Raw genomic sequence first — 19,461 nt, 5'->3', positions numbered from 1 at the left:
TGGGGAGGGGCGAAAATACTGGTTAGCTGATTGGCCTATGTTGGTGATAGACGGGCCAAATAAACCAATCAGATTCGTCGTTGCTCGTAACAGAGCGACGACGAAAACACAACCACAAGCCAAGCTACTCTTGCTGCTGCAGGTAAAGGCTCGTTAGCTCAGCAAAGAAATACTCTGTAATTCCGATAAAACTTGCTCGATAGCCACGCTAACGCTAGTTTCGTCGGCTGAAGCCGCCATGTTCTTTAGCCTGAACTGTCGCTCCTCGTTGCGTCTCGTTGCGTCACACCTCAACCCGCCTCAAAGCCAACGCTGATTGGACGTTCGTTTGGTGAACAGCTCCAAATTTTCTTTAATGGAGGGTAGCCAGACTGATCTGCGAGTGAAACCTTGAAAGCTTGCGAGATCAGGATGGTCTCACGAGGCTAGCAGTGGATTATAAAGTGCACTGGATTATAAGGTGTGCTATAAATTTTTGAGAAAAATCTAAGAATTTTGAGTCCGCTATATAGTCCGAAAAATATGGTATAAATCCGGTTGCCTCTGATTTTAGGCTGTTTTTAGTTTTTAAACTGTGTGCTTGATTTGTATATAAAAGAAACGTCCTTCAGAGGGGAATTCAGGTGTAATGACAGCAAAGCAACAGGCAAATGGGAGCATGCAGATAAACATAAAGTTTATTCTGAACAGCTGTTAGTTAATACATTCTGCCGTTAGACCTAATTTGCAGAAGTGATTGCACCTAATTTTAGGTGCAGCTGTGAACGTCTGTAGCAAAAGATTGATCACAGTTATACGACAAAGATGTGAATTTTAGACGTTTTACCTTTTAGGGTCCATACATTCACTCAGGTTGACCATTCGTGGGCCCAAAGCCCCCTTTGGGTTCTTCTCCCATCCAACACTTTTGAGACACACTAAAATAATATTAAGCACAAACTTGTAAAAATACATTTTACAAACAACAACAAAGTCCTGCTTCTCATTCAGTTTAATCATACAACTAGATTTAACATTAACTAAACGTGTTCATTTGTGATATATAGAGCCAAATATCTATTACTTTTAGTTTGTGTCAAAATAAACATTTTCTGCTTCAAAAATAAAATAAATTTATACCTTCAAATTATCTGTAGTAGTTCAAAATTGAAAACTAATTTAAAGGATTCCAAGTTAGTGTAATAAAGCCTCATCTATTAATAAATGTAAATTCTTGGTCTCTCTAGCACCTTTATATGCAGTTTAACGCTACTTACTGCACTGCTGCATTACTCCTTGTTTATTGCCATGCTGAATACACACATGATGCTGTGTGCTGTAGTGTAATATAAGCAAATTAACAAACTGGAATTAGAAGTCGTGACATTACTTAATCTCTATTTTGAACAAGCTTTCTTGTAAATAGTTACAGCCATGGGGGCATTTTTATTTTTAATTTCACAAGGTATCTGGCAGCAATGCTTATCCTCGGGCATATATATAAAAAAAAAAAAAAAAAAAAAAAATCAGAACAACAAGGATGGCTTTATTACCTTCAAAACGGCACCAAATATGAGGCTGCACACAGAATAGCTGAATTCATTTGTATTGCTCGAACACATTCACAGTGACTTAATTAAAAGCTGGGCTGTGCTGACGGCGAAGGGCGAGGGAAACAAAGACGCCTCGTTGAAACTTAACAAAAACCTTTTCCAGATCAGAGAGCAACTCCCCCTCCCATGCAGACATTACCATTTAAATTGTTTTCATTCCTAATTCGGCAGACAAAAGGATAGCAGAGACGCTTTGCGAGATTAGGCTGAAGCAAGTATTTTCTCAGAGGAATGTGAACTAAAATCTGGTTTGCATCAGCAACAAACAGACAAAATCACAACTGGTATGGAGAGATTTATAGGTAAAAAAAGGGTGTGTTTTAGGGATGGAGCTAATCCGATCCAGAATTGGTATCGGGCTCCGATACCAACTTAATTTACGGATCGTAAAATTCTGATCCAACCTGCTGACATTTTCGATCCACAAACTGCATTTTAATGTTTTCTGCTGGAAAGTCTCCAGCGTCTCCGTCGGCTGCTCTGCTAGCTGGCTGCTAACTGTGGAAAGGATTTCCTGAACAGAGGGTAACCCCCTTGCTGGGTAGTATTAGATAATAATAATAATAATAATAATAATAATAATAATAATAATAATAATAATAATAATAATAATAATAATAATACATGCTTTTCATAATCCACTTTAGATCTAGTTTACATATCTCAAATTGCTACAATTAGGAGTGTGAAAAGTAAGATAAAGTAGAATAATAATAGAAAAATCTGCAGTGATTAAAGTTATGTTAAAAATCACAGGGAGGTTTACCTTTTATGGATATCTCTCTTGGATTTTATAAATACAGTAAATTTGAAACCCGCACATTTGTACTTTTTTTTCAGGATGGGAATTTTCCTGTGAACACGATTTACTGTTTTTATGACTTCCTTTGTTAGCTTACACTTATCCCAAGTTGTATTTTTGGATATACCTGCTTACATTCATACTCGCCGATAGAAAAGCCTATTAAAAAAAATAGCTGTGGTAAAAAAAATAGCTGTGGTATCGGAATCGTTTTGGTAACGGAGATAAGGGATCGGAACGGAAGTGAAAAAATGTGGATAAGAGCGCTCCTAGTATCTTTAAGAAAATGCAAAGACATGTGAGCAGACACTTAGAGGTGGGCACAGACATCAACACTACCTGAGTTATTGGGAAGCTCGGGTAGTTTGACCTGGAAGACGACACTGTGCTGGATGGAGCGATTTCCCTGCAGAGTCCGGTCCCTGAAACACAGCACTTCCACCAGGTCCACTTTAGAGCCCCTGACACAAACAAGGACATCGTCAAGAGCCAAACAACGAAAACGACACATCACACATGGGATAATCTCATATATTAAAAGGTAAATAAAAGTTAACTCTTATTTCCTTTCTCAATTTTAGTTTAATACCCACACGTACCAACACTGTTTTTTTGACATGGTTCAAAATGTGTCAGATTGCACAATAAAATCCAAACAGGCAAATAAGCGAGACATTACAGCTACTTTCTGATTCCATATTTAATCATAGATAGCTTCTGTTTGACGCAGAGGGAAAGTGCAGTCACGCACTGTTTGGATTAGATGATAACCTCCTCTGGCTCCATGGAAACTATATCTAGGTTTTAAAGCGATGAGGCATAGCTCAAAGGGAATACCTACTTTAGTCAATAAAAAAAAACTTTTTCAAACATGAGATTCAGAGCTAAAACAGACTGAGCTGAGTGATAACAACTAATGCTAACTGTAAATCACTTCTCTGGAGTTTCCAGAGCATCTCCTCCCCTAAATCCAGCCAAAATTACAGCAATAAACTAGCAGCATTTTGCTAAAGACATCTTTATGTGTGACACACAGCAAAAGCCTCAATCAGTGTGTTAGAAACATTAATATTAACCAGGAAAGATCTAAGATTTAATAAAAAAAATAAATAAAAACACACAAAAAAAAAATCCATTTTGATTGCCGATCAGTTCCAGCTTAATCTACATGCAAAGTTAACCCTTAACGAGGCCTCGCATGCAGGTCTATAAAGCTGGGAACTCCACACCACTCCAGACATTTTGAAATGAAAAAGCTTCTTGAATGGGAAGCGAAATGTCTTCAGCTTCAGAATAGAAGTCCAGATGTTTTATTTTTTAACCTTTCTTTTGGATTGATAACGACCTGGATCACTGAGAATCTTCACAAACATATTGTCAGTATATTTATATAACATTTGATTGCAGTTTAAATCATATCTTTTGTGCAGTATGTAATATTTTATATTAATATTATTTTGATTAATTATTAAATGTGTTTAGTTCCTTTAGGTACTCCAATTGTTTCGTTTACGTTTGAGCATCCTGAACAGTTCGGAGTGGCTTCAGGATATCCACAGCTCATTAACCAAGAGAAGTCAGAAATCACCTCAAAGTGACCAAAAGTGATAAAACGAGTAAGAGGAAGGAAGGAAGGAAGGAAGGAAGGAAGGAAGGAAGGAAGGATGATCAAAAGTGATACCTGTAAATCAAGCAACTTTCTGCTTTAAAAAAAAGAAATGTAGCCCAGTAAGTCAAAAAGTTTATTTTCAATCAGTAGTTTTACTAGTTGCTGTTTATGGATTGTGATGCCATTAACTAGTTCATTGCAACTACAGTTGTTAAACTCTGTAGTTCTAAAATGTTATCAAATTGTAGTTTTGTTTTGCTTCTCCGCCTCTTTACTTGTATATCTCGATTTGACTTGTGTGTGTGTCAAAAGCAGAACAAAAATAATTAAAGCACAGTCTACACTGATTTGGTCAAACGGACAAAACATCACCTTATCCCGTTTTGTTTCACTGCGTTGTTCCCTTAAAATCAAACACTGCTCTCATCTTAAGGTTTGGACCAGCTTTTTAAATTGAGATGCCTCTCACGTGTCTCTACAATGTGAACGCCAGAGGAACAGCCAAATGAATCATCTTGAGCAGACATAGAAACGTTCGGAGATTATAACATTACCAGGACCTTTGTGGGTCAGCCACCTGTCTATCACTGATAGTCTGGTTCAACTAATTCATCTCTGCCACCTGTGAAACAGATTTCAGCAGCCTCACAAACTGGCGCCAACACCTTCAGAAGGACATCTGTGACTGGCGGACAAGAGCCTTAATAATACAGCTTTTAATCTATTGAGGAGGAAAAGCCAATGCAAAATGTAAAAAAAATTTTTTTTATGTTTTGCACATGCTGCTTTTTTTATTTCTGCACCTGATTCACAAAGCAGAACATGTTAAGCATGCAATACAAGTCCAGCAGAAAGGTGGAATTTGAACTACCGTCTTCCATCTGAAAGCAATACTTCTCAATATTTTAACAACATGAGACGTTCCAGAAAAAAATAACATAGTGCAAACAGTCTGACATGGTAGTAATGTGGTTTGGTGCTGCTTTACATTTTCAGGGCCTGAAAGAAAGGGATTCTGCTTTATTGCAGCAAAAGCTAAAGGAGAATTTCTGGCCATCAGCTCATGAGGTTAAGTTCAAGCACACTCAAGTTGTCCAGCCGGACAATGACCCAACAAACATCAACAAGTCCACCTCAAGCTCTTTTAAACGCTTTGGAGTGGCTAATCAAAGTGACTTGACGATAAACCACCCCCTAGTCCTCTAAAAAACCTTTTACTGTGGCTAAATAAAAAATAATATGCAAAGACTGGTTCAAAACTTCATCACAGCGACTTAAAACAGTCATCACCAGTTATTCCTAATACTTAAAGGTATACTATGCAACAGGGGTTGATTTTCCAGCGAGGCTCCCCCCAGAGGGCGAAAGTAAAAGTGCACTGTGGTAAAGATGCTCAGCTGTTCTGGTTCCTCCGTCAAGCCAGGCGCGGTTGTTTTGAGCTTAGCAGACAGGCGAACGCAACGAAAAGTGGAAAAAACGGCAATACAAACAATGACTAACACAGTGAAGGTATGAACATCAAGCTTCCCGCAGCGCTATCTTGGCGAGGCGACCGCGGCCGCCGCCTCGCCAAGCCTCGACCGCCGCCTCGCCAGTTTTATTATTATTATTATTTATTTATTTTATTTTTTTATGTTGGCGATACGCTACCGCCACCGCCTCGCCAAGCCGCAGCCTCGCCGCGGCCGCCGCGGTAGTGTCTCGCCAACATAAAAGATTATAATAATAATACTAATAATAAAACTCGATATGCTTGCATGTTTATTTGACGTTAACACGCGGTTCTTTGTTGTTGCTTTCGCGCGTGCATATAGTGAATGGCAGGGCAAAAACACATGGAGTTCTCTCCGTAAAGCGAGACTTCTGTGTGTGCGGGCCGTGAGCTCTTGCAATTGCAAGTGCGGTATTTCCCCCACAGACCCCCAGGGCGGCCGAGAAAACCTTTGTTTGACCTGAAATGACTCATTTAATCATCCAAATCGGTATGGAACACATTAATTAACTGAAAAATGTTGCATAGTATGCCTTTAATTGCAGCCGTTACAACCAAAGCTGACAACTTCTTATTGGGTTTAGTGGGGCAATTTCTTTAACTAAATTAAATTATTTAGAAATTACAATTTGTATTTATGCAAAGAAAATATATATTTTTAATACTACTGCAAACTTTTTACTATAACTACAGGTTGCGTTGTGAGTTTGCCCTCAACCGTGATCAGTTGTTTTTGAAATGCACAACATCTACACAATTATTGTCTGCATGGTGAAGTACAACATTCTGATTTAATTAATGCCGTATTGTTATAAAATACATGCAACTTTAAATGTTGTGCTTTTAAATTTGTTTAAATGTGTACTTGAAGCTTAGCAGCCATCTGTAGAAACAAGCACCTAGAGCAATAAAATGTATGATTTGTAGACTGCTCAGCAACAAAACACCTCACAAAACTAAAAGGTTCTGTTCGTTAATATTTTTATAAACGTACTATTCTTCTTATAAACAGATTCATAGGAGAAACACTAATTATGCTTTTAATATCAGACCCAGTATTGTAGTGAACCACAAAGTAGTGTTGTTAAATTAATATAGGAGCACCTCAAAGCACCTTTAATCTTCAGTAGCTCTACAAAATGCAGCCTCAGGTAACAGATGACTCACAACAAGAGGTCAAGATTTCACTTATACTGCCCACACTCCTGCAAGTGAATAATCCACTCAACTACCTGAGTCATTACCCGCCTATGTTTTCAATAAAGACCTTTTGAAACGGTTAATTACTGAAATGCTTCTTTTTTTCTTTGCAGCCCTTATCAGGTAGATGGTAGATGCACCCCTTATTTTTATAATTGAGAATTTAATCCTTTGAAGTATATTTATTTACAGTAATACATTAATTTTAATTGCCCTGCTTTAAAATTTCAGAACTGTGAGAAACGACGACAGAGTTCCCTACAACAGGTTGGCTGTATCATATCATGTTTGAGATATAATAAATATAAAGTCAGAGTTACTCCGCTGGACACCTGTATTTCCTCCTCCCTGATCTCTGTGTAAATATTTGATCGTGCTCTTCCCAGAACTCTTATACCGAATGTCTAACACACAATTAACGACTTCAACCAACTTCCCAATGTGAAGACTTTTATACACTGTACGTTTCCCTAAAATATTTAACCTTCAGTAAAGAAAAGCAAAACCAATAGTGTTTCTTTATAAGAATTTTGCTTAACATATAAGCTGCAGTGTTTTATTGCATTAAAGCTGCCTAGTAGTATGCCCGGATGTACCTGGTAGTCATAGAATAAAATAGAAAGATCCTTTATTGTCCCACAGTGGGAAAATTTGGTGCACCAGCAGCAAAGAAAAAAAAATTCTATCAGAATATGATATGAATAAAAGTAATTTTGAAGTCACAAATGAATGTAATTACTTGTCACACACGTGAGTAAGTCACTGTTTTTAAAGCTTAAAATCAGACTGACTTCATCAAACACAAATACCTTTTGAGATTCACTGTTTGACAATGACTGTTTCAGCGCACATCATCTTTTCTCTTCATGAACAAAGACACACACAAACTCAGACACAGAGGTATTGTTTACCACTGCTTTGCCAGGAGGACCAAGAGATTTCTCAAAGGCCAGCCTGGATGTTGAGACAGAGTACACGGGTCGTAGACGCCCACAGTGACCTGGAAAAGTATAAGAGGAGTGCTTAATACTCCAGAGCACTTGGGTTTCTGTGTAGGAGTGTCTAAAAAACATGCGCTGATTTTAGGGAAATAAAATGACAAAAAAAGAATAGGAAGAGTCCTATTTGAAGATGCCCCACAAATCTTTTAAAACATTTTAAGGAACTATACAGGCAATAAATATTCATATAGTGTGGCAACTTTTTAAACATTTTGAAATCACTTTATTATTGGGTCTGCATAACATAGTTTCTTTATGAAAATACCTTCTTAGTATCGGTGAAAAATGTCTCCCAGTCCTCAAGTGGAGCCATCTGGACCGCGTCGTCAGTGTATTTCATCAGGAAGAAAGGAACTCCAGTGACTCCTCTCTTCATGCATAGGCCATCATAGGCCTCCTGCAGGGCTGAGATCTGACAGGGAAATTGTTAAATCACTGAACGTGCTTGAAAACAGTAAAGCTTTAGCTTCTTCAGTAGTAGAAACAGTTACAAGACAGATAAATACACGTAGGGCTTTTTCCTTCATCCCTGATAACCAAAGTTACATTTAAATTATATAGTCATTAGAATGTTTATATATTATGAACAGATGTGTTTTAACGAAACACAGTGTAATAACTTTAAATAAATACTTTTGTATTTAGAAATATATATATATATTAAAAACATTTTTACTAGGTATGCCAAGACTAAAATATTGTTATGTTTTTAGTTTACATCAACATCTCAAAGATTTAGACTCAGTTTTCCTGTGAGATCTTGATATGCAAATACACAGCTCAAAACAGTAAAGGGAACACTTAAACAACATGATGTAACGGCAAGTCAATCACACTTCTGTGAAATCAAACTGTCCACTTAAGAAGCAACACTGATTGACAATCAATTTCATCTGCTGTTTTTAAAACATAATAAACACCAGGTGGAAACTAGAGGCAATCTATGCACATCTGGGACATCATGTCTCGCTCCAACCACCAACGCCACGTTGCACCACAGACTGTCCATGAGTTGGTGGATGTGTTGTCCAGGTCTGGGAGGAGATCCCTCAGGAGATCATCCACCATCAGGAGCATGCCCAGGCATTGTAGGAAGGTCTTATAGACACGTGGTGGCCGCACATGCTACTGAGCCTCATTTTAAAGGACATTACATCAAAGGTGGATCTGCCTGTAGTGTGTTTTTCCACTTTAATTTTGACTCCAAATCCAGACCTCCATGGGTTAATAAATTTGATTTCCATTGATAATTTGGGTGATTTTGTTGTCAGCACATTCAACTGTAAAGAACAAAGTATCTAAGAATATTGCATTTATTCAGTGTTCTCTTTATTTAGTTTTTTTTGAGCAGTATAAATTTATCGCTCGACATTTTCAAGCTACTTATCCTCTGAAACACTGATAAATACCAACACAGGTTAGAAACTCAAAACAAACACCCTCAGCTAAAATTGTTTATTTAAAGGAGCTTGTCCAGATCTAACCTATCATTTCTCTGCTAAAAGATTTTAAATATTTATAATAAGTACATGCCAAAAGCATTTAGAATACCTGCTAAAAGGCTTCACAATATCTCGCAAATGTCTCGTCTTTGCGGCATCAGGGTGTGCAATATTAATATTGCAAAAAAAAAAAAATTATTCCAAATTTTTTGCCAGATACTCTATATCACAAGTGAATTTACATTTTGCATGATAAAGTAATATCCAGTGTTTTGGGTGGAATCAGGCTGCAGTAGGCAGTACTAGTAGCAAAGATCACAAAGGGTGTTGGAAGTACAGATGAGAGCAGAGGAGTGAGCAAAATAATGATTAATGGCAAGTGAAATCATCAATGTTTATCAGTAATGCCTCCATCAAATGATTTTTTTAATACATCATGTTGCCTTAGGTATTACTAAGGCAGGTAATGGAGCATTGGTAAAATATAGTAAAAAACAGCTTAAAACTGTTTTACTTATAGCAAAGAAATCAGATTGTCTGAATTCAAAGTGAGAAAGACCAAATACCTGCTAAAGTTTGAGTTCTGACTTGGAAATTTGCAGGTAACTGAATCATCCAAGTCCTACAACTAATGTGATTACTAATTATGTAAAATCTAGTTATAGCCACAAAAAAAGATTCATTTTGACAGTTTATATCGCATTAAAACAGCAGCACACTTATTAAATCTCTACTTAAATGCTGAGAAATGCTGTATTTATCACTTAAATTTGCTTATATTTAGCCTAACTCGCTCTACTTGGGCGTTGTATCATTTTCTAATCAAGAATATAAGTCTGCTGTGAATGCGTTTGAAATTTTATTTTAACAATACGGTTTTTACTAACGTCAGAAAGATTTGTATAAAATGTGAACACAAATTTAGACTAAAAGCTCTCATTTTAGAAAAGGAGTAATACTTATGTAACATTATGACCTTAAAAAATTAAAAAAATTTAACTTACAAATTTTATTTTGCGAGTAGCAAGTCAAAAAAAGCCAACCTGTCTTGGTGAGAAAACCTGCTCTAGGACAACAGGCGGCTGTATGAATTTTAATCCCTCTGGGAAACAAAGTGCTGGGAAACAGAACCAATAGTAGAAATGGTATTTCTTCAGGTCCTGCAAAGAAATTCAAGAGGGATATGAACATGATGGAGTTGTCCACATCTACAGAAAAAAAATAAATCACAGATATATGGAAATAAGACATTTATATGGTTATTTATAAATACATACTGCAAAGGTCAGTAGAATGAATCTGCAGAGGATAGACGGGTTCTTCAGTGCAGCCCCGGACTGTATGGCATCCCATATCTACCGATGAAATTATTTTTCTTTTTTGCATATCACAACTTAGTGATCATCGCTAACAGGTTTTCACAGATATTCTACACCCACATTAATGAATTGAAAACAGATTTGTGTCGGTGAAAATCCCTTGAGGACGCCCTTTACCTCTTTGGCCTCCTTCTCGAGCAGAGCCTTCTTATCAGTGGCCTTAAAGGCATCGAGTGTGTTGGTGTTATACAGCGTACCAAGAGCCGGACAGCAACGAGCCGGTGTCGGACCATCACTAACAACAAAAAGAAACCCTCACTCTTAGTTGAACTGTTAGAATATAGCAGGTGATCAGAAAACAAAGAATAGGTGAAAAATACACGTCCCACCATGTACGCGGGTGTATGACATGTGTCTCAATGTGAGGAAATTTGAGAACTGAACAATCTTTTAAGAGTAGAAGACAGATATGCACACCAATAGCTTATGCTGACGTATTTTGTACACTTTGAAGATTAAAAAAAAAAGCTTTTGGTGCTTTGAAAACTAAGATTTAAGGTAAAAGATACATTAGCAGATTATAGGCATGCTTAATGCAAACACGACCTTATGTTGTAATGCATTAAATCAAATCATTTCACCTCATGTGCATAGTTGGATCTCTCTCCTTCCCTCTCTTGACCCCATTTGTGCAGAGATGAGTTACAGGTGAGCCCGACTCATTGGCTCAGTGAGTGACAGTGTGTGTTTGTGTGTGTGTGTTTTTGTGTGTGTGCGTGTTTCTATGTGTATTTGAAGAGGTTTGTTTCAGGAAACTGATTAGTTCTTCCCTCCTCGTGTTTGATTTGAACACTTATTTTCCTCAGCACCTGCACACTATTCTTCTCTCCATCTCGAGTTTACCACTCAAAAGTGCAGTTGTGAAACAAGTGCAGCAGAGTGTTGTTCTCTAAAGTGAGAGCCCAGATTTGGCGGGAATGGGCAGCAGTGCAATCTTTTTCTGAACTGCAATGCTAAATAGGGACTTTACTTTTTTTCCTTTTCTTTTTTTTTGAGCATTGACAAAGAGCTCATTCTCATTCTTAAACGAACTACATAAAACTTTGAAAAGTAAAAATTAAGATTGAGCCATATATTTTGTTTATAAATTGGTGCAAAATGCTCTTGCTGACAAAGAGAGACTGACTGAAGACCCAAAGGATGAAGGTCTGCTTGGTCCCATCTGAGTGCTGCAGAAGGTGTGTTGAGCCCCACTTCACATGGAGACTCTTGAATCACCTGGCAAGACAACTGAGGGGCTTCAGCTGTAGTTGGTAAGGAGGGGAAACACAGCAACTTGGAATGGGCGGAAATGCATTTGCATGTGCGTCTCTGTAGCTGGAACATGCGCCACTTGTTCCCGCTTTTGTTCAAATCTAAACCGACTGATACTTCTGGACATTATGGCATAATACTTCTGCTCTATGCTAGTCTTCAAATGAATGGGCAGTCTAGTGGGAATGCAAATCAACAGGGAAAGTGCAGCAAGTGTATATAGAACTGGGATTATGATGGTGGCTACTGGGGGCTGCATGAGGACGGTCTCATTTTCAAGATAAACCAATTTTTCATCGCGGCCAAGAATGTTTGTACAGAACACGCATTTACCCAAAACAGTATGCACTGACAATTTTATGTCCGCATATTCCTGCAAGTGCTTGGTACTGATCAAAGTACCTGTGCAATAATAATATGGCATGCAGGAGAGGCAGATGCTTTTATTTGTGTGTTTCAGTTTAAAAGTGCACCATAATTTTCAACATTCTTTTTTGAAAAATAACTCAAAGTCAGTCAGACTGGATTGAAGGCAGCAATTCTAAAATATTGTGCATACTTCTACTAATATTAATTTAAATCTAGGCTTGGCAATTTTTCCAGAGGTTTCCCCAAGTCGCCTTTTGAATAACTGCGCATGTGCAAGACCGGCTTACCTCGCTCTTCCGCTCTTTATGGCGATCGGGTCTTAAACATCTCCCAAATTCCAATACGGTCTTATTTCTTTCTACTGAGTCTTTCCTCTTCTCATAAACATGAACGCGGTTAGCTTCTTGCGACTCTCAGCCATGTTCAAAGTGTACGGTGAAAGCAGCGAAGCTACAATGAACGGCTAACCTAACCAGATACATAAACACTAGAAGTGCATGTGGGACAACCAATAGATAAGGCGATACTCCTGGAACTTTGGGGACAGAGGGGAATGAAAGCAGGAACAAAACTCTGACCAATCCATGCTTTTGGACCAAGGGACATGGATTCATTAAGAGTTGTTACAGGCCTGCAGCTCCCACAGAGAACGACTTTCAACCTCCTTCTTCTGAATACATAATGTATCGACTACTTTCAGGATGGAAGGATGATTTTTCCCAGTATAACAAAAAGTTTTTTCTGAACAGGATTACCAATAGCTTTACGTCTACATGTTTGAGTGGACCATTCAAAACATGTTTTGATCAAAACGTTTTGCTGGAAGGTGAACCTCCACCCCAGTTTCAAATCTTTTGCAACCCCTAACAGGATTTCTTCCAGAATTGATTTTTTTACCGCCATCCTTCTTCCCACCCTGGAATAAAGGCATCTGCACAATATGATGGTGCCATCACCATGTTTCAATGTGGGAATGGTGTGTTTAGGATGATATATGTGTTAAGGTTTTTTTCCTGCTTTTGCATATAGGTCTGATAGGGTCTGATCCGAGCACCTTCCTCCACTTGTTTATATCCTCTATACGACTTTCAACAAACTGATATTAGGACGCCCTATGGCTTTCTTCCAACAATGGCTTACTTCTTGCCTCTTCAGCTCTTCCATATTTTAGGACTCTAAATGACTTGATGCCACAGGTCTACAACCATAAAAACTCATAAAAGTTAACCCTTTCAACTGTTTGTGTACCATGAACATTGTATTTGCCATTTATCCCATTTTTTTCCCCATTCTTGTCGGGCCAAATAGGTTTTGATGCATTCTATGTTATAACCATGTAAATTATGCATTTGCAGTAATAAAGATGCAATTTCAACAAAAAAACTTTCAGATCTTTCAAAAGGAAACTGTTTGATACTTACACATCAAACGCGCTGAACTCCAAAGTCAGACGAGTGGGCAAGCCGACAGGGTCACCTGTAGGATTTAATCCAGGACAAAACTGTATTTCAGTGAACAGTCTTTCCTTAATATAAGAAGTGCAGGACTTTGGCATTAATCTTCGTAAAAAACACCATGATACATTACCACCTACCATTGTAATAGTATCCTCTGATACACTTGGGGCTCTCGTCCAGTCTGTAATCATTGAGCTTCTTCTGGGTGAGCTGGTGCCAGAAACCTGCCTCCAAAGCACTGCTGAAAGGTGCAAACTGCAGCTTGAGGTCTGCAGAGGAGGACGATGCTCCACTGATGTCAGACGCCATCGGGACTTCAGAGACCAATTTATACAAACACTACAATGAAGAAGAAGGGGGCTGCAAAACACACAATATCTATTTAGAACACAGAGTGGTAAAAATGCAGTGACAATCACGGATTTGACCGACAAGATTTATTCATTTACACACGCAATCACTATTGTTGGCAGAGCTGCCAATGAAGGCATGTAATTAGGAACAGCGTGGCATTCATTGTGTTGCAGAAGCTTTGTTGAAAAGTAGGAAACAGGCAGTGGAATCAATGGATGATCCTCAGCTGCTGCGACATACAAAATCATTGATTTTAGCACCTGAGGCAAGTATCACAGATGATATCCTTTAACATAAAATCCAAAGAAAGAAACTAAAGCAGCGGGGCCTTAGTCCTCGACGCGGTCGACCCGGGTTCGACTCCGACCCGTGGTCCTTTGCCGCATGTCGCTCCCCCTCTTCCACCCCCCTTCCTGTCAGCCTACTTTGTTAAAAAGTGAACCACTAGAGCCGTAAAAAATCTCTTGAAAAAACAAAAAGTGATCCAGTTAATACACAAAATAATTTTTCACATTTCTCTTCAGTTTCAAGACGGAAATCTGGATGAAAAGCGAAATAAACAGCAAACTGTAGCTACAGTTTATTTCTGAAGCTTATCTTTGGCGATGAGCTTTGGGAAAGATTTGAGATTGGAAGACCTCTTTGCCATCACCCTAATCTTTAGCTTCCTGCACAGATTCTCTGTGAGATTCATGTTGTAAACAGTAAATTCTGACCCCATCATCTAAATGTCGAAGTTTAAATAGACATTCATCGGACCAGGCAACACTTTTCCAATCGTTACTGCCCGATTTGGGGAAGTTGCTAACTGTAGCTGCAGTTTCCTGTTCTTAGCTGACAGGCGCGGTACATAGTGTGTTCTTCTGCTGCCGAAGCTTTGAGGGATGACGTGTTTTCATTCAGAGTATTCTACATTTCCTGGTAAAACATGGTTATTTGAGCTGCTGCTTTCTTTCTGTCACCTTCAACCACTCTGCCAAATCGCATCTGTTCTCTCACATCAACACTACATTTTGGTTGACAAGTTACTGAATATTTTCTCTTTTTCAGACCATTTTCTGTAAAACAGAGAGATGTCATTTTGAACTTCAGCATGTGGTCTTCATCTTGTCTAGATGCCTAAAGGCATGGAAGTTGTGTTTGGCTGATTTGTTATCTGTTTAAACGAGTTAGGGCACTTAAAGCGACAGGAGAGTGCATATAAAACAAGGTCATTGTGCTATGACTAAACTAATTTGTATCAATTAAATTTTTTTCACATTACAATCATCTTCTTAAATGTATTTTGTTGGAATTTATGTGACAGATGTACAAAAAGGAGCACAGAACTTAAATGAAAGGAAAGAGGAACAAGCCGGTGCAAATTCTCAGTTATCCGGGTCATCACAACAGCAAACAGGCTTAAACCGGACTTTCACTCAGTTCTTTGTGGCTCAAGTGGGAGCCGCCAGAATTGGCAAAGACTCCTGGATAGGAGTGGTGTATGCAGTTCAGTGCAGTGAGGAACGTTCTGATCTTTATATTGGAGAAACCAAACAACCTCTCTACAGACACATGGCTTTTGAGACTTGAGAAAGCTTCCGGGATAGAAAGCGAAACGTCTTCAAACTTCGGGAAAAAGTCCAGTTGTCTTGTTTTTTACTTTTTTGGAATGACCAACTATACTGACAAACTGAGCAATGAGAGCATCAATCAGAGAAGAAGCCAAGAGGCCCAGGGTAACTATAGAGTAGATGCAGATAGCCACAGATAAACAGCAGTTATTAGTTGTGCACTTTATAAATCTATGCATAGAGAATGATCACCAAGAAGAAGAAAAAAAAACATTATTAAAAGAAACCCGTAAGAAGTCTGTTTGCAGTTTTTACACAATCACAAATCATGCAGGGGGAACAGCAAGCATGTGGAAGAACATGCTCTGGTCAAAAAAATTTAACTTACATGCCAAACATTGTGTGTGGCAGAAAGCGTATGCTGTATACCAGAAGAATACAACATCCATGCCTGGAAACATGGTGACACCAAAATATTTCCTTTAGCGGGGACAGGGGAACTAGTCAGGGTTGATGGGAAGATGAACTGAGCCAAATACAGGACAACCCTTACAGAATCCTGCAGAAGGCTTGAAACTGCAGCTGAGGTTAATCGAAGTTCTTGCAAGTGAAAATGGATTTTCACACAAGTTCCTCTGTCAAATCTGACAGAGCTGGAATTACTCTGCAACAATTTAGCCCCTAGATGTGCAAAGCATGCAGAGACACACTCCAGAATGTGTGCAGGTCTACTTGCTGCTTAAAGGTGGTTGTATAAAGAATTTACTCAGAGGCAGTGAACACAAAAATCCACCACACTTTTCAGATTTTTTATTTGAAATAAAATAAGAGCGACGTATGGTTTCCATGCACAATTATGAACTACTTTATGTTGGCGTGCGGCATAAAATCTAAAAATATATTGAAGTTCCAGGTGGAAAGATGGCAAAATATGAATACTTTTGCTAAGCATAAACCTTCATTGGTGATTACCATTTGAAACGTGGCTCAAACACAATGAAATAAAAAGAGTTACTTCTCGAGAGCTGACACAGACAAGAATTTCAGCCCATAAAGACGCATTTTATAAACCAAAGTATCCCAGTGGCTCTGTACTCACCCTCAGCTGCTACTTCCTGCTGCAGGTGGTCATGTGACAGCGCGGCTTGTTGTCAACAAGGCGGTGCAGTGTGGGTAAAAAAAACAGCACGTCACTTTTAGCTTAGCTGTTTGCGGCTTCTTCTGTGTTTGTTTTACGGCGCCAGAACCATGGAGTAAAAGACGAAGAACCAGAACAGGAACAGGAACACGCAAACGACGAGGCAGGAGAAAACCGACAGGAAGCTGTACGCGCCGTTTCTTTTCATGTCGGACGGAGAGATGAAGTGATGCGCTGATTAGAGAGAGGCTGCTAAACCCACTCACTTTGTTGTATAAGCTTTACTATTGGCCTCAGCTGACGAAGCCTCACATAAGCACTACAGTTATGATACAGGTTCACTATGCTATATTTATTAAAATGCATTAATTAAGTCATTCTTAGTTTCACCTGTGCGGTCACCGGGAAGTAAGGCACGCAGGGAAGCGTGTTGTAAGTTAGGGACCGTGTCTAAATTATTCAGCCTGGGAAAGCAGCACCCCGCACAGCTTCCGCTAAGGATATATATATATATATATATATATATATATATATATATATATATATATATATATATATATATATACTTTTTTATTTATCCCCAGCGTATCCATTAAATCAATATTTTAAATCAATATTTGACATTATTTTAATTGAATCTTTTTTTATTTTGTTATAAGGAATGAATTGGACATGTTTCAAAAGATTTAAAAAAATGCAAAGTTAGTACTGAGAGTATAATAAATAATCTGTTTTTATTTACACTGCTGCTATCAAAGCCTTATGATTCCCCTGGTATTTCTGAAGCTTATCTTTGGCGATGAGCTTTTGGGGAAGCCTTTGAGATTGGAAGACCTCTTTGCCATCACCCTAATCTTTAGCTTCCTGCACAGATTCTCTGTGAGATTGAAGTATTGATTTTTTTTTTTTAGATCAAAACTTGTTGGTCAAATTAAAAGATTATTTTAAACATAAATCAGCAAGGGTGTGGATAATATGAGGATTAACTGTAAATTATAGTGATGGAATTTGTTTGAAAAAAAAAAAACATGTAAATGAGAGGAAATATGTACAAAAACCATTCCATCACCTAGCTGATTTTAGTTGGTTGATTATATTTTATGTCTAGACTTGTGTCTTGAATCTCGTGCAATAAAAATATTTAGTACTGTACCTTATCTTCTTAGTTTGTCTTTTATTTAGAACGAAACAAAATGAGAGAGAAAGCACACCCAAGTTCTTGGGCAAGTGCTACATTTTCACATCAAGAAACAAAGCAAAAGCATTAATCTTTAGTATACACTGAGGTATTTTCCACCGTCAAAGTACTTTATAATGATGCCAACATAAAAGTGTTTGAAGATGTTAAACATATTATCAGATTGGAGGGGACTCTCCTTGATATATATTTTTTTCTTAAATATTCCCATTACATGTGACTCTTTAGGCTTAATGGGGGTCAGTACACCAGACCTTCAGAAATACCCTGAACAAGTTGTTTTTTTTTATATTTTGATAATAAAAGACTCAAAATGGAATCTAAAAGGCATGCAGGAATTTTGTTTTCTTCACATTAGGAAACAACTTTAAGCCATTGAGCAGATGAAAAGCAGCTTGAAGCTCTTCCACCATCTGCTGTAGAATAGAAATAACTGGGTAAACTATGGCAATATCTGCATAAAGCTATACTTTGGCTGCATGCATGTTCTTCACAAAGGTATTACTTAAAATGGAAAATTGGGGCTCCTTTTTAAAAAGTGTCTAGCGTTAAATAAAAGCACACAGGCTTTTTTTTACAAGCGGAACCAGTTATTGCAATGCTCTGCTTTCTGATCTTTTCAAAGCATAACTGTACTACAACAACTAATACCGGACAATGGGTCCACATCTGATCTTGCAGTGGTTACCTGTGCATTTCAGAGTAAATTATAATGTACTTTAAATATTGTTTAAAAGCTTCAGTAGCCTTAGTCCAACCAGTTTACAGTGCCTTTCAAACGCACCCAACCCCCTTGGCTTCTTTATGTGTTGCTGCATTCTAAACTGTAATTTTCTTATTTTACTTTATGTGATGGATCTGCACAAAATAATCCACAGCTTGTGAACAAAAACTGGCATGTGCACATATTTCACATATCCATCCCCTTTGCTATGAAGCTCCTAAAGGTTTCTAGTGCAACCAATTATCTTCAAGAGTCAACTCCACAGAACTCCACAGTAGACACAAGATGATCTTTCTATAGGACGACAATACAGCATACATTCCATAGAGTTCAGTTTTATAGAAGAGAGGGCAGAAGAAAAAAAAAAACATTACTTAGTATTAAAAATAAGAAAAAATGTTTTGAGTATGCCAAAAGGCACATGGATAACTCCCTAAATGTGTGGAGGATGGTTCTCTAGTCAGACCCAATTGCGCTTTTCAGCCACCAAGGAAAACCTTATGTCTGGCACAACCCCAACACATCCCTTACACCAAGAACACCATCCCCGAAATGAAACATGGTGGTGGGAGCGTCATGCTGTGGGGATGTTATTTAGCAGTAGGGGTTGGGAAACTAGTCTAAGTTGAAAGAAAGATGGATGGTGAAAAATGCATACAGGGAAATTCCTGTGAAAAACCACCCAGTCTTTCTGGGATTTGGGACTGGAATAAAGGTTCACTCTCCAGAAGGACAATGCGAAGCATCCTGCTAAAGCAGGATGAGTAGTTTAAGGAGTCATATTTAAATGTGTTGGAATGGCCTGATCAAAGTCAAGACCCCAATAATGTCATTAGAATCAGTGGTTAGACTTCAACATGTCATTCACAGTGTGAAGGAGCTGTAGCAGTTTCACCT

General features: G+C 38.2%; 1 protein-coding gene across 1 annotated transcript in view; it reads right to left on the bottom strand.

Annotated features, from left to right (window-relative positions):
- atg7 (ATG7 autophagy related 7 homolog (S. cerevisiae)) overlaps positions 1-17,101 on the bottom strand; it is a 96,237-nt gene extending 79,136 nt beyond the window's left edge. Inside the window, exons 1-10 of the mRNA XM_036124562.1 lie at positions 16,604-17,101; positions 13,735-13,957; positions 13,562-13,616; positions 10,635-10,752; positions 10,416-10,493; positions 10,182-10,298; positions 7,962-8,108; positions 7,607-7,695; positions 2,734-2,855; positions 827-917 (exon numbers count right to left, since the gene is read on the bottom strand). Coding sequence (XP_035980455.1) covers positions 827-917; positions 2,734-2,855; positions 7,607-7,695; positions 7,962-8,108; positions 10,182-10,298; positions 10,416-10,493; positions 10,635-10,752; positions 13,562-13,616; positions 13,735-13,906 — 989 coding nt within the window. The 5' untranslated portion in view covers positions 13,907-13,957; positions 16,604-17,101. The remainder of the gene's footprint in view (positions 1-826; positions 918-2,733; positions 2,856-7,606; positions 7,696-7,961; positions 8,109-10,181; positions 10,299-10,415; positions 10,494-10,634; positions 10,753-13,561; positions 13,617-13,734; positions 13,958-16,603) is intronic.
- Between the last annotated feature and the right edge of the window lie 2,360 nt (positions 17,102-19,461).

This window comes from Fundulus heteroclitus, chromosome 20, assembly GCF_011125445.2.
Source record: "Fundulus heteroclitus isolate FHET01 chromosome 20, MU-UCD_Fhet_4.1, whole genome shotgun sequence".
In the NCBI taxonomy this organism is placed as follows: domain Eukaryota; kingdom Metazoa; phylum Chordata; class Actinopteri; order Cyprinodontiformes; family Fundulidae; genus Fundulus; species Fundulus heteroclitus.
The sequence above is the reverse complement of the archived record's forward strand: the minus strand, read 5'-3'. Positions and strand labels throughout refer to the sequence as shown.